The 16,170-nt window shown below is 50.3% G+C and overlaps 1 protein-coding gene across 1 annotated transcript in view; it reads left to right on the forward strand.

The window, feature by feature from the left end:
- LOC144153573 (uncharacterized) overlaps positions 1-16,170 on the forward strand; it is an 83,799-nt gene that overhangs the window by 57,213 nt on the left and 10,416 nt on the right. The window contains exons 11-13 of the mRNA XM_077685193.1: positions 394-667; positions 3,511-3,916; positions 13,160-13,513. Coding sequence (XP_077541319.1) covers positions 394-667; positions 3,511-3,916; positions 13,160-13,513 — 1,034 coding nt within the window. The remainder of the gene's footprint in view (positions 1-393; positions 668-3,510; positions 3,917-13,159; positions 13,514-16,170) is intronic.

Raw genomic sequence — 16,170 nt, forward strand, 5'->3', positions numbered from 1 at the left:
TTTGTTTTATGTGCTTCAGTAAAGCTTAGACAGTGTGCCTCACCAAAGTTTATTAGATAACCAGCTGTGTGCCCGACGAAAGCAGGAGCAAAGCTTTCTGCAGCAGGGTGCCGAGCCATCTGCAATGCAAGCTGCTTTCATGGTGTCATGCAAAGCACGCTTTTCGTTGCGTGTTTTTTTAATAGGCTTGCATTCGGTGTATAAGAAAAGAGCGGGTGATGATAATGTAACTTGGTGGCAAAATAAAAAGCGCCTACAGAAAATATTGCTAGGAGCCCACTGTACTTGCTTATTTGCCTTTCTTGCAGTTGCAAGGGATAGATAGTTCTGCAGTCCAAAGTCAAAAGTCGGCATTAGCATCATTCGTTTCCTTCTTTTTTCCTTTCCCTGTAGGAACGGGAAGAGAAGACTCGGCTTCTCCTCATAGCCAAGATGCAGCAGGCCGCAGCTGAAGCTGAAGCCGTGCGGAAAGCCAAGCGAAGCCAAAAACTGCACCAGCTGGCGACGGCAGACCAACCGGAGCCACAGCTTCCGAACTTCGACACCACCGCCTCAATCGACGCCGACTTCTCGACATCTCTGGACCAGATTTCGTCATCGGTGATGGGAATGTCGAATGTTGGCAGCGAGGAGCAGACTGACCTCTCGACACAGCAAAACCTCTCTGGTGAGTTTGATCTAAGACGCAGTCTTTCTCGGCTTGCAAATTTCGAAGGTAGCCCGTATATTCCGTGCAGTGAAATTCCAATTTAACACCCACACTTGACTCACTGGTACCTGCCATGTGTGCATATGCCTTTTAAGGGGATTGTGTGTTTTCAAGACATTTTTTTTAACATGCGGTTCGAATCGAAGTCGAATCTTTGATTGCGTTATTCGCTTTGATACTCGGAAGTTCTGAATATTCATACACCACTAAATAATGCAGTGTTGCAAACAGGTCTCATAATCACACCATTATCGGGGCCTGGCAGCTAATTGAAATTCAGAGTCCATAATACAGCAATGGAGCAACAAAAGAGTTTAAAAAATCTACTTGCAAGGTCGCATGCCTCGTATATTGAGCTTCATTCTTTCTTTTTTAATTGTAACTAGCTGTCCTAGGACCCAAGATACTTGTGTGACAAACGTGCAAACGTGGCAAACAGTCGAACCCCGCAATAGCAAAATCCCACGACCACGAAATTCCTGCGGCAATGAAGTATTTTTGGATCTCCGGCAAACGTCCTTAGAAGCCCATGTACTTCATATCTGTCAGCAAGAAAATGTTTTCAGACAGCAATCCCGCATTATTGAAATTCATTGCAAGTCTGGTCGGCATGTTGTCTACCAATTTGATTATAATTAAGGCTCACAGTGTCCATAAAGTTCTAAAATGCAGTTTTTTTGCAGACTCAAATTACGTAAACTTCTGCCACAGCACGCTTGCATGGCTGCCCCCATATTTGTTTACAAAAAAGGCCAAGTAGCAGGCGGCCGTCTAGGCAGCCTCACAGCGACACCTCCAGGGGGCATCGCAATTTTGGCCAGGGCGGTGACTTGCAGCACGACTTTGGCTTGGGCTTGGCAATGGTGTGGCGATCTGCACATTTGCACTTGATGAGACGCTTCTGCCAGCCCGAAAGTGGAAGTTCTTATCAGTACAAGATAAGGAAGCCATCACTGCCCAAGTCAGTGGCCCGAGTGGATGAAGGGAAGATAGCGCTGACGAGTATGGAACCAGGTGCAGCTTGCTGTATAACATTTTGAAAAGCAAGGCCACTGTAATGATGCACGGGCACAAAGCAAAGCAGTTGACAGCTGCAGCCTTTCTGGACGGCAACAAAGGGGTGCTCACTTGGTTTTCTAAACTGCATTGGAACAGCAAGGTGCCACTGTTTGACAGAGTTCGTCAACAGGAGTTGGACCTCACTTGCATGCTTGGGCATGCTCGGTGCTAAGGGCCGAAGAGAAGAATGTACAGGGAAGGCAAACCCTCAAGTTGTTTTGGACACGTTTGACACGATTCGGTCATTAGGCGCGCACGGCGACTAGCCATGAACCACTTCTTGTAATGTGAGAGCTGAGCTGCGAAGTTGATACAAAGTAAAGCTCGCAAAGTAATACAGTCACACCTCGATGTAACGAAGTTGGCAAAATTTGTAATTTACTTTTGTTAAATTGAAATTCGCGGTTAAAATTAAGGGTTAACCGCATGAAGTGGTTCTCGCCAGCGGAAACGTGCAGCGCATGCGTGGCTGGTGCACTGACATCACCGTAAAAATATTACCAGCACAATGCAGAAGGTGTGAAGGGAAGCAGGTAGCTCAAACTACTTACCGATTGCCAGAATGGAATTCTTTGATTAAAAAAAATAAAGCAACACGCTGGTAGCTCTAGCTACTGCTTCTAACTGCTCGCTGAAACACAACACGAAGGGCAAGCGAAGTTACTCATGTGGGAAAGAAGCTGATAAAAAAGGGGGTGAAAACTGCACTGTAAAATGCCATAACTGCCACTTAAGACAGCGCTCATCAAATGTCTGCCGTGGTGGTAAGCTTAATCGTCTGGCGAGGCTAGCCGGCCGCCCTGGTCGCTTCGAAGCTCCCGCCATGGTGTGCGCACCTCCCCATTGGCACATGTCAAGTTCCTCCCACTGCCGCGCGCGGAGTGTGTCGATTTCTGGCCGAGGCAGAAGCCGGCGTGGAATTGTGGATGTGGGCATGAAAAAATGCTTGCAAGGCTCGTAGCAACCCACAAATGCTTCGCTGCACGCTTGCTGGAACGACAGAAACATGAAACCGTGAATGGAACCCAACGAGCACGAGAGCAAACACGAACGAAAGACAAAGCTGCGGCGTGCGGCGGCAGTGCAGCTGTTCTGTAAACCATACTTCCCAGACTCACTGACTCCTACACAGAAGGTGCCATCCACATTTTGTAGGCAAGGAGCTTGCGGGCACTACGCTTGCTTATGGACTCTGGCTCGCTGCATCTGCAGCATCAGGCGGCCCGTTTCGCTGTTCACGTTTTATCAAGAACTTGTTTCAGCGATTGCATCTCCCGAAATCTTGCTAGCTAGCTTTGCTGGCTGTTACTGCTGTCATTACCAAGTGACATTTGTTTTGCACCCGCCGCGGTGGCTCAGTGGCTAAGGCGCTGCGCTGCTGAGTCCGACGACGCGGGTTCGATTTCCGGCTACGGCGGCCGCTTTTCTGATGGAGGCGAAAAGCAAAAACGCCCATGCGTAGGAGATTTCGGCGCCCGGTAAAGATCCCCAGGTGATCAAAATTAATCTGGAGCCCTCCCCTACGGCGCACCTTATCGCCGGCATTGCGTCAGTGCGTTAAACCCTGCAATCAATCAATCGACATTCGTTTTGTAGTGTAGATGTGCACGGCAAAACCTAATGTCATTAACAGCTGATGTCAGCCACTTTGGATAACATTAGATTTGATGTGTCACAGGGGTATTATTCTCAGAGGTAAGCCTCGCCGCTCATTCTGAAGTCGAATGGGAACTACTCTGCAGCCGCACAGTCGCGCGTGCCACCGGTGTCGGTGACGCAAGCTCAAGTCTCAGCGGCTACGGCCGCGGTGCGGCCCCTGAGAAGCAACGTGGTGGCGAGCAACAACAGCGGCGGCAGCCAGCGGGAGGTGTCGAGCCAGACGGACGAGAGCCTGCCCAACTCGGTGTGCTCCAGCCGCTGCTCGCGCTTCTCGTCGGCTGGCGCAGTGGCTGAGCACAGCCCGTATGTGGAGAACCGGGTGCTGACGCCCACCAAGGTGCGCATCGCCCACCACGCCCTGCGCTGCCGGCCGCCCCACTGCCGGGAGTTCGGCTGCCAGACCGACATCTCGCTGCCCTGCGGCTGGGGCCACGCGGTCTGCTATCCGGTTAGGGAGGAGGCGGATCTGGACCAAGGCTTCGAGGACAGGTGCGTCTCTCTTTCTCTAACCCCCCCCGTCTGAGTGAACATGCCAACCGGACTTGTAGATAATTTCGTTAATGTGGAGTCACTGTCTAAAGACATTTAGTCGCTGAGAGATATGAGATATATGGGCTTTTATGGATGTTTGCTGAGGATCCGAAAATATTTTATTGCCATGGGAATTTCATGGTCCCAGGGTTCGACTGTAGCGCGATTGGCACTGCCACGGGTCTCGCTGCGAGGCTCAAATTTGCGAGTTTCTAATTCTAAGGCTTCGGTAGAGTCATAAGCCGAAGTAAGCAACATAACCTTAAAGGGCCTTGCAGACAAAACACAACTTTGGTTCATTCGAAAGATTGCCTCACACTTCACTCAGATAAACTATATAATTAGAAAAGAAGGGAATGGCCGTGCAATTCTGTAGCTCATTTCCCGCAACAGAACCTATGATCCTATGATCAGCCAATCGCCCAGCTGTGCAATTGGCGGAGGCCGGCAAAAGCAAACGCAAATTAGGCAGGGCTTATAAGCTTGCCGAACGAGCTGTTTGCGCTTAAATTTAGGGCACATTCATTTTATAGCAGTAAGAATGGTTGGCTAAACAGTGGAAGTTAAGAAACATAGAAGTACCGATGCGTAGTGCTGTTGGTACTGTGTGCACTATGTTTGTTTTAGCTGCACAACACTGCGGAGCTGTGGGGTTGTCTCAGGTGAGACTTGCAAATCGGCGTAAGTGACGGTGCCATGCGTGACCATATTTGTCAAGCGAACACAATGTTTCACGAAACAATTATATTCTACCTGAACAAAAACAAGCCACGTACAAATACGGTCAAAAACAAAGCAAAGGCAGAAAACGGCCTGCCACGGTATGGTGGCGCCATCTAGGTTTACTAACGGTAAACAAGGCTCCACAGCAGCTTGAAGACCTGCTCTTGTGATGTCATTGCAGACGTCATGAAAACACACGATTTGGCGGGAGAATCAAAATTTTAACTTAAAATGATTAATTTCTTAGTGAATAAAGCATCGTTTGCTTCCGGACAAGTGCTGGGGGCATTATAAAACACAAAATTTTTAGAATAAACGAACGTGTATTTTGTCTGCTGGCCCCTTTAAACAAAGCACAGTCTTACTCTCCCATGCACGAGATAAAAAAAAACTGGTCCAAGAGCACGTACTATCGTGATAAATTGAAATACGAACAATGGAGCGCGTGGCTTTCATGCTGCGCATCCTGGCGGTGGTCCACATATGTGCGGTGCGAACAAGTTACGAGAGTTTGTGTCCAACGTTGATATGTTGTGTCCAGCCTTCCCACCGCGTTCGGCGGCCGCTCACGAAACCGTTATCTGACTTTGTTGCGGCGATGAGTGAAATTGGCGCACGCAGCTATGTTCCTTTATTTTATATTTCGTGCTTAGCGCCCTACGGATTATGGAAATACGATGGTCTTTCCATATCAAGGTTGGTCACAAACTCTCGTAACTCGTTCGCACTGCGCATTCGCCACCCGCCGCCAGGATGCACGGCACATACTGAAAGCCACGCACTCCGTTGTTCGCATTTAAATGTATCACGATAGTACATTCATTGTTGCTGACTCCATCCGGGCCGTGATATCTCGCAAAGATAAGCGGAAGAAACTTTCTTACATGAGGATGCAGCTACCAAATTGTATGCCAGGTTGAGTATGGGTGCTAGCAGAAGATTAGTGGCTTGAAGGGTGATAGACGATAGCCTCGAACCAGCGTAACAGCTCTGGCCGACCGCTGTGCATGCGGGTGGTGCAAGCACAGAATGCCTCCATGCTGACAGCATGACCCTAGCGGCAACTTCTGTCCCTGTTTGAAACTGTGGTTGGAGTTTTGTGACCAGAAAAGCATTGAAGAACCTTGGGTATACTCACGTTCTCCCCTACCTGCAGGCTGCCATCGTTTCGGAAGAGTGCATTTTTGGCTTCGGATTCTGTCGTGGATATTGGAAGGAATTGTTAAAGAAGGATTTGGGGCGACAGACAGCACCAACATGTGCCACTTTTGTCTTGTCTCGCACAGAACTGTAGTAATGTTATTGGTGGAGTTTTTCACTGCTTGATTGGTGTTGATATGTGACATTATATGTCACGTATATTATTTTATTTTATTTTGTGGCTATGGCATGGCTAACATTAGGCCAGTCCTTGAATATGCTTGCCAAGCATGGGATCCGTTTACTAAAAGAAATAAGTTAGAGTGCGTCCAGAAACGTGCAGCCCAATTTGTTACTGGAGATTACGATTTTACTGTTCGGATTACAACTATTGTTTATAACCTTGGATGGAAAACACTGGCAGCATGTAGAAAAAAAATTAAGATTAAAATTTCTTCATAACATTCATAGAAGCATCTACTTAAAGGAGCGTAATTCAAGACGGGATAAGCCAAGAAAAATTCGACCATATCAGTGCCGAATTAATGTTTATAAATATTCTTTTTTCCTTCATAGAAAACTGGAGCACTCCCCAGTGACGTGGTCACGGCAAATAATTTTCGGACTTCGTTTTCTAGCCTGTAATAGCAATCCATTCCCAACTGTGCTGTTTTGTAACCTACTGTTTCACTGGGATGCCAGTTTTTTGTGATTGTATGACTCATTTTCATTTGTTAACCCCCTTACAATAATGCCACACTGGCACTGTACGTATTTGCTATACATTCATGCATGCATACATACATACATACATAACACATGCATACACACATACATACATATGTGCATACGTACTTACATACATACATACCCACATGCATGCATACGTACATACACACATACATACCCACATACATACATACATACACACATACATGCATAGACACAATACATACATGCATGCATACATTTATACATACATACACACATACATACATACACACATACATGTATACATACACAAATACATGCATCCACACACATACCTACATACGCACATATATACATCCATACATACATACACACACATACGTATGTACACACATACACGCATAAGTGCATGCGTACATACTCATACATACACGCATACACACATGCGTACATACATGCATACATGCATATATACACATGCATGCATACATACATATACAGGGTGTCCCAGCTATCATGCACCAAGTTTTAAAAAAAGAGTAATGGCGTAACTCTAAGAAAACCTATTGGATAATGTTTGCAGTACTGTGAAGAAGCGGTGACTAATTTTTTCGCTAATGAGACTTAACTAATTATTTCTAATTAATTATCTAACTCGATAATTACTGTCCTAATCACGAAAGTGTCAATGAGGCACTTGTAGGTACCCACGAGGGGCATCTAACTGCGGTATTTTCAGCGACGAACTAATTGCGTACTCATTTATTCTGACTGATAAAGAAAACCCGCGAAATATGAAAAATACCACGTGACGGCGCATCCGCGCGCATTGTAAAGCAGCGTCCCCAAATAAGCTGATTGAAAGCAACTGCTTCCGGTGTTACCCACCCGAAGAGACAGCGCATCACCTTGATAAGGCGCGTGTGCAGATAAGGCACAAACTCGGTGGCGATTTCTTCTTTCTTTCTTTTGTTTATTTCATTCTAGCTAACTCAGAGACAGCCAGTTTGAGGGCGTTGCTTTACGATGCGCGCGGACGCGCTGTCACGTGGTATTTTTCATATTTCGCGGGTTTTCTTTATCAGTCAGAATAAATGTGTACGTAATTAGATCGTCGCTGAAAATACCGCAGTTAGATGCCCCTCGTGGGTACCTACAAGTGCCTCATTGACACTTTCGTGATTAAGACAGTAATTATCGAGTTAGATAATTAATTAGAACTAATTAGTTAAGTCTCATTAACGAAAAAATTAGTCACCGCTTCTTCACAGTACTGCAAACATTATCCAATAGGTTTTCTTCGAGTTACGCCATTACTCTTTTTTTAAAACTTGGTGCATGATAGCTGGGACACCCTGTATACCTACATACATGCATACATACATACATACACGCATACATGCATACACACTACATGCATACATTCCCACATACACGCATACATGCATGCATACATACACACATACATACACACATATGTACATGCATACATACATACACACACATAAATGCATAGATACATACATACACACATTGTGCATACATGCATACGTACATGCGTACACACACATACATGCATAGATACATACATATATACATGCATACACACATCCATACATACGTACACACATACGTACACACATACATACATATATACTGTGTAGACCAGGGTTCTGGCTGCAAGGCTAGCTCAGCTGAACTCTGCCACGGACCGCCGACCGGCGTAGCGGCAGGGAACAGCAAGGTACACACAAGACGCAACGAAACGGCGAAACTCCTCGCGTTTATTGGCGCTCCACCAATAATGTAGTCGGCTCTTCGCTCGTCCTGATCCAGCCGTCCGGCGAGGATGAGGAGGCAGGCGCAAAGGTGGTAGACAAAGAAAGGGGAAAGCCGGATCTCCGGTACTCACGTCTTTCTTCGTTGCTGGCTCGAACCCAAGAGACCCTTCCTTCGTCCCGCGCACCGAGACCGGCCCACCGGGGCCCCGAAGAGCCGGTCACGTGACAAGCGACCGCCGCGCCGCCGCCGCAACACGCCTGCGCCGCGGCGGGAGCGACGCAACCGCTGAGGAGAGAGAAGGAGCCTTCCCCCCTCGCCTCGGCAGCGGGCGGCGAGGAATGGGGAACGCGCCAGGACTCTGGGTTTCCCACAATACACAGATACACACATGCATACGTACGTGCACACATACGCACATACATACATACACGTACATACGTACATACATACATAAAAAAATAAAAGGCATCTGGTGGTGAGCACGAGTTGAATCTGTGGCCATATATGGAAGAACCACTGAGCTAGGCCACAAGTTGGCGATTTATTTCACTCCTTTGCATACCGCTGTGGCGGGCAGCGCCTGTGGGTGTGGCTCTTGTCACATGATTGTACCAATGAGAGTGCACTGTTGCTGTGGGCAGTCAATTCTGCCTTCACGCCAGTTTAGGGGTTGCTTTGTTTTGGCACAACACGTGTTCGAGGCTCTTTGGTGAGCGGTGCCCTCCCATTCAGTGGGCCTGCTTTATAGGTCCTTGAACTATCCAAAGAATCATAGTTATTGCTTTTCATGCTGATTTTATTTTTCTTTAAAGGCCTAGTCATTGCAAACGTAAGTGGGGCAGACGTTGAAAACTCTCTGTTGAAGCAGTGCTTGCACCAGTATTGCAGTCAACGTGGCTTTAGATTCTTCACTGTCTGTGAAATATCTCTGGCCTGGCATATGCTGGCAGAGCAAACACACATGATGGGAAGCTCTGTGGCTTTCTTCCAAGCTGGGCAGGCTGCGTCTCTCTTTCGGAAAAAAAGGCATAATCATCTCTCTTCTAAGCCTTTGCTGATGACAAACGGGGAAACAATTGTGTACTTTGTTATTCAACGCCCTTGTGTTTGGAGATTTTATACAAGTTGTGGGCATAATGGGCCTAAGTGGGGTTCAGGGTGTTTCCCCACGCCTGGAAATGACCCATCCAAAATGCCCCAGAGAGGTACGCGGCGTCCACAAGGGAGACGCCGCGATGGGTTCGACTCACCGACACAGGCGACGACAGGCTCCAAGGGGCCAGGACGAACCAGGGGGTTTATTGGCCCAGTTGTACAGTGCATAATAACGCCAAGGCCGGGTTAAGAACTACACTATACCGACGCGCGCCTCAAGGCCGGGCTCTAGCGGGCTGCGACGGCTGAGGCGACACGGGGCTGCCGGCGAGGTGGGGGGAGCCTACCTCGCACGTCCGATTGGGGTCATGGGCCCCGCTCCGGACGTGTGGCGGCGAGGGTGCGATACGAGCCGCGATCCCTCGCGTTCCCTATACTCTATCCTCCATCTCCTTTCCGAGCCCCCTGGAGCCAGAGAGACATCCAGAGAGCTAGCGAGAGAGCCGAGAGAGAGCCAGAGAGACCCCCGCGAAACGTGCGCGTCGCGGTTATAAGGCGCGGAGGAGAGGAGGCAGGTTCCCGGGCGAGGAGGAGCGACCGCGGCGGCGGGACAGTCGGTGCCCGCCGGCGCGTCGGCCCGCGAGGTTGACGTCACGTGCGCGGGAAAGCGCGCTCGTTCGAACATCGCGCCCGCGGGAGGAGGAAAGGGGATCAAGCGGATCCCCACAAAGTGACGAATGACGTCCCCCCCCTCCGCCCTCCTTAACTGTTTTTCCCCCCTAGAAAATCAAGGGATCACCACAATGGTTTATTTTTGTTGCAAACATGAAAGAAGATGAAGGAGACTATTGCAACAGCAGACTAGTTTCTTCTGTTCCTCCTACTTCTGCTCTGGCGCTCTTCTGTTCCTCATACTTCTGCTCTGACGCACATGCTTGCACAATGATGCCACCGTGCCAGTGTCAAAGCCTGAAGCCATAGGTCGGCAAACTCACTCACGAGACTGTGCACTCACACACACCCCACTCACCACTCATGAGTGAGTGGTGAGTGAGCCTCGCCATCGTTATGGGCTGGTGAGTGCGAGTGCCACTGCGGCGAGCCCCACTCGCCACTCGTGAGTGCGAGTACTACTCGCGGCGAGCCCCAATCAACACTCGTTAGTGCGAGTTCCACTTGCGGTCTGCCCCACTCACCACTCGCGAGTGCGAGTTCCACTCGCGGCGAGCCCCGCTCATCACTCGCGAGTGCGAGAGCCACTCGCGGTGAACCCCGCTCACTGCTCGCGAGTGCGAGTTCCACTCGCGGTGAGCCCCACTCACCACTCGCGAGTGCGAGTGCTCTCACCACTCACGAGTGCGAGTGCTCTCACCTTTCACGAGTGCGAGTGCTCTCACCACTCACGAGTGCGAGTGCACTCACTACTCGCAAGAAAGTGAGCCCCGCTCGCCTCCCGCTAGCGGTGGGGGCACTCGCGCGATGTGCGGTGCTCACCGCTGTGAGCGCCGATCCTTGAGCTTCTACTCGTGTTGGCTATTCTTCGCAGGAGCCGCTCGCTGTGGTGGTCCACTACAGCGAGCAGCTCCTGCGAAAAATAGCTCGAGGGTCGGCGCTCACAGCGGTGAGCACCGAACATCGCGCGAGTGCCCCCGCCGCTAGCGAGTGGCGAGCGGGGCTCACTTTCTTGCGAGTAGTGAGTGCACTCGCAGTCGTGAGTGGTGAGAGCACTTGCACTCGTGAGTGGTGCGAGCACTCGCACTCGTGAGTGGTGAGAGCACTTGCACTCGTGAGTGGTGAGAGCACTCGCACTCGTGAGTGGTGAGAGCACTCGCACTCGTGAGTGGTGAGAGCACTCGCACTCGTGAGTGGTGAGAGCACTCGCACTCGTGAGTGGTGAGGGGGGCTCACCGCGAGTGGAACTCGCAATCGCGAGTCGTGAGCGTGAGCGCGAGTGGGTGCGAGTGGTGAGGACGGAGTCGTGAGCGTGAGCGCGAGTGAGTGCGAGTGGTGAGCGTGGAGTGGCGAGCGTGAGTGCTAGTGAGTGCGAGTGGTGACGACGAGTTGTTAGTGTGAGCAGGAGTGAGTGCGAGTGGTGAGGGCGGAGGGGTGAGCATGAGCACGAGGGAGTGTGAGTGCTGGGCACGAGTGGAGAGCATGAGCGCGAGTGAGTGCGAGTAGCGAGAGCGGAGTGGCTAGCGTGAGTGTGAGTGAGAGCGAGTGGTGAGGGCGGAGTGGTGAGCGTGAGTGTGAGTGAGTGCTTTAGTATAAATATATTTTTTTGAGTGAGTGTGAGTAAGTGGCATCCAGTTTTGCCGAGCTATGCCTGAAGCGAGTGACTAGCTGTTAGTCCACTGAACACGTTTGGCCATTCTGAAGCAAATGTGCCCCAGAGGTGGCAAAATTTCACTCAGTCCGTATTTTAGTTTAGAAACTCGGCCTATACAGATGTAGGGGTCCTCCCAAGCACGTCAGCCTTGTGCTTGAGTGCACATTTGTGAACGAATAATGCCAAATGTGCGGGTGCATCAGTGACGCTGAAAATTCTAAATGAACACAAGGTGTCATACGATGAGATGTATAGAAGTCCAGCAGCCCACATTGCATGATGCTGCGGTGCTTGGTACTTGATACTTAATGGAATTCAGGAAGCGTTTCAAGCATACTTACTGGTGCTTCACCGAAAGCTGAGTTCATTAAGTCACCTTTTATTGTGGGCCTGTTAAATGGGTGGTTCCCGAATAGGGCCTTTTTTTTTTCTATTGAGCACCCTGTCACATGTGGGGAATGGGGTAGGAAGCCGTGGGATATGGCCAGTGCCCACATAGCTTTTTTTTTTAAAGGCGAGTAGACTGCCTTCGCTGAAAAGGCTCAAAGAGCTGTGCTGTATTGACAGTGTAGCTTGACAGCGTAGCCCCGCTGTGAAAACCGTGAAAATGGTGCGAGACAAATGCTACCTCCTCTAGGGTCATTTCTGTTGTTCTTGTGCCTTACAAAGTTGGTTTGGGGTATATCCAGACACAGACTGGTGTCTAATCGTTGAGATTAGTGCATATTGCAACCCGCTGCAGTGGCTAAGGCGTTGTGCTGCTGAGCGCAAGGATGCTGGTTCGATTGTGGCCACGGTGGCTGCTTTTTAGATGGAGACGAAAAACGTGAACGACTGTGCGCTGAGACTTCAGGGCGCATGAGAGATGCCCAGGTGGTAGAAATTAATCCGGAGCCCTCCACTCTCGTGGCCCAGGTGTAGCTCTGAATTCGGTGGTGCATGTTGTGAAGAGTGAGCTGGTTCTTACAGCCCTGCGAGAGTCAGCACTGAGCCCACGACGGGCACCGCATGGAGACGTGTTTTGTGCTGTGCCTTCTCCTCCTTCCAAACTGGGCCGACCAGGCACACACATTGACGCCTATTTTCACTCGTGAACAAACGCCCTCAGAAACAACTTTTTATCCAGGACTGTGTCAGACTGGAATTCTTTTTCTCTTGATGTTTTCAAAGGAACAAATGTTGCGGGTGCGTTAGACTGTCGTGGTCTTTCTCGATAACGTGTTTTCTGCGGTTGGTCTCGTTTAATGGAAATGACTGTATAATATTCAGGAGGCAATGTAACGTTTCTCGTATATTTATTGCCTGCGTTCTCTTTCGCTCTCGTCTCATTCCTTATGTTTTATGAAGCACCTCCTGCTCGGGTCGAAGCTTTGGCCTGCAGTATCTGTAAATGAAGCTTAAACGAATAAATAACTCTTCCTCAGTGCTCCTGGCAGAGGCCACCTGAGGGAGTTCCCGCCGTACACAAGTGCCGTGCGGAGGCTCCAGCACAGCCTCCCGCTGAGGGGCGTCCACCAGAGCCCCCCGTGCGACCGCTCCCCGTCCTCCGGGGTGAATGCGGCCTCCCGGATGGAGCCGAGCGTTCGCCCGAGGCCCCCGGCCGTCGCCAGGGGCCGGGTGGCCAACGTCCTCCCGGCCGCTGTGTCCAGGAGCAGCACCCAAAAGATGGAGGAGCTGCGGAGGCAAAACTGGGAGCGCGAGGTCGAGACTCGGCGACTGCGCGCTCTGGCTGAGCTCCAGGCGAAAGGGGCGAGGGGCCGCGCCGTGGAGAGGAATCGGTGAGAAGGCCTTCTGCACTCTGTGAGTTCTCTCCCTCTCTGTCTCCCCCACCTCTCCCTTGCATGCTGTATCGCCCCTCTTTGCCTCTTACTGTAACCCTCTCTCTCTGTCTGTCTCTCCCACCTCTCCCTGTAAATCTCATCTCCCGTCCTCACATTCCCCCTCTCTCACCTCTGCCTCTTATTCCCTCTGTCTCTCTCGTGTCATTTACCTTTGACGCTAAGAGCCTTGCCAGGCTGCTTTGTCTACACGTGATCTATATTTCTAGGAACGCATCTGCAGTTGAAGAATCCGCAGAGTCTGAAATAATCACGAATGTTTAAAATCCACTCTACTGGATCGGCATATTCCTGCATTTCAAAAAGGCTTTTGATTTGATAAAACACAACATACTTTTCAATAAGCTGGACAGGAATAGCATCCGCAGAATGGCTCTCGCGGTTTGATAGTGCTGCGTCGAGTTTAAAGAAAATTGACTATGTTGTGCCACAAGGCTCCATTTTAGGCCCACTACTGTTTCTTCTGTACATCAGTGACCTTCTTCTGTACGTCAATGACATTGTACGTTGTACTAATACCGGGAACCCAAGACATGGAGCCGCACGCTGATGACACTAATGTATTCTTTCATGGTGCTTCTCTTTCTAAGGTAATGAACCAAGCTGATAAAGTGGACGAAAGAGCTTCCCTCTTGGTTGTCTCTAAATCAACTAACCCTTAACATAGATAAAACAAGTTACATCATATCCAGAGCAAAAAAAAAACTGATCAATAATATGACTACACTAAGATATGAAGGAAAAACAATCAAGCAAGTTACACCACAGAAATTTCGGGGTGTTTATTTTCAGGAATACTTAAAGGGGCCATGCAGACAAAACACAAGTTTGGTTCATTCGAAAGATTGCCTCGTTAGAATCATGGTGACACCACTTTTAACGCACACTTCGCTCGAATACGCTATATACCGTATTTTCTCGCATATAACCCGCACCAAAAATTGAAAAAATTCGTTCGAAAAGTGGGGGTGCGGGTTATCTGCGAATATTCTGGGAGCAGAGGTCGGCTTCACGGCAATGCACGGCCTGCCATGCAGTCCGCATCCCCATCGTCATCGTCTGGTGCAAAGCCAATAAGAAGCCAACACAGGCCATAGACAGATCCCCTCCATAGCGTGTTTATTATGACTTTTCGCATGCTTTGTTTGGTTTGGTCAAAAGCGTCTGTTGCTGTGATTTGCATGCGCTTTGTTGCGAAGTTGTTGGGCCCCCAAGTCAGGTGTGGTCCGTTTGCACCGTTGGTCAGCCTTGTCTGGTGAGGTACCATGAGTGGGTCTCGGCGGCAATCTTTCACCGCGAAGGAGAAACTTGAAGATCATAGCTGCTGCAGAGGAAATCGGCAACAGAGCTGCTGCGAGAAAGCACGACGTCGACGAGTCCTGCATTCGCGACTGGCGGAAGAAAAAGGCCTCTTTCGAAAGTGCACACAAGGAGAAGCGAGCATTTCGCGGCCCGAAGACTGGCGCGTACCCCCTTCTTGAGACGCAGCTTGTCAAATTCATTGAGGAGCGGAGGAGTCGTGGCCACGCTGTGTCGACGGAGATGGTGCAGATGTAAGCTCTGAGGTTGGCCCAGGAGATGAACATCCCACGCGAGTTTCGTGCGAGCCGTGGATGGCTCCAGCGATTCATGGCCAGGCACGGATTTTCGATGCGGCGGCGAACGACCATGTGCCAGCGGCTTCCCATCGCCTACGAGGAGAAGCTGTTGAACTATCAGCGTTACGTCATCGGGCTCAGGAAGGAGCACAACTACTTGCTGTCCCAGGTGGGAAATTCCGATCAAACGCCTGTGTACTTCGAGAAGCCCATGGACACCAGAAAAAGGGCTCTGCAGAAAAAGGGCTCGAAATATGTAAGCATGCTGACGGGCGGAAACACCAAGCTACGCTGTATAGTAATGTTGTGCGCTTTGGCGGACGGCACCAAACTGTGCCCGTATGTAATCTTCAACCGCAAAACGCTACCCACTGCTCCACTGCCACCAGGGATTGTTGTACGGGCGAAAGACAATGCGTGGATGAACAGTGACCTCGTCGGTGACTGGCTTCGCACGATCTGGGAAAAAAGGCCAGGCGCCATGTTGGCACGGCGGTCCATGCTGGTGCTGGACTCGTTCCGAGGCCACTGCACTGACGCAGTGAAAGCGCGCCTCGCTGACAACCGCACGGACCTCGTGATCATACCCGGTGGCACGACTTCCATGCTCCAGCCACTGGACGTGTGCCTAAATAAGCCGTTCAAGGCCCACGTGAAGCGGCTGTATGCCGAGTGGATGGCCGACGGCCTTTACGCCCTCACACCGACGGGACGTGTGCGGAGGCCACACATTGCGCTGCTGTGCCAGTGGATCGTGGATGCGTGGGGGGCGATTCCGGCCGACATGGTGCGCAAAAGTTTCAAGAAGTGCGCCCTCAGCAATTGCTTAGGTGGCACCGAAGACGGTTGCGTCTTTGAGCGCGGCGACGAAGCCTCGGATGGCAGCAGTGACAGTGGCGAGTCTGGTGATGATTGAGTGAACCGGAATAGGCGCTGACAACGTTGCGGCGATCGTTTCGTAATAAAGTTCTCCTGTAAACGAGATTGTGACTGTGCAAT

The sequence above is a fragment of the Haemaphysalis longicornis genome, unplaced genomic scaffold (genome assembly GCF_048455015.1).
Source record: "Haemaphysalis longicornis isolate Haplotype H1 unplaced genomic scaffold, Haemaphysalis longicornis Haplotype H1 scaffold_9, whole genome shotgun sequence".
Classification (NCBI taxonomy): Eukaryota; Metazoa; Arthropoda; class Arachnida; order Ixodida; family Ixodidae; genus Haemaphysalis; species Haemaphysalis longicornis.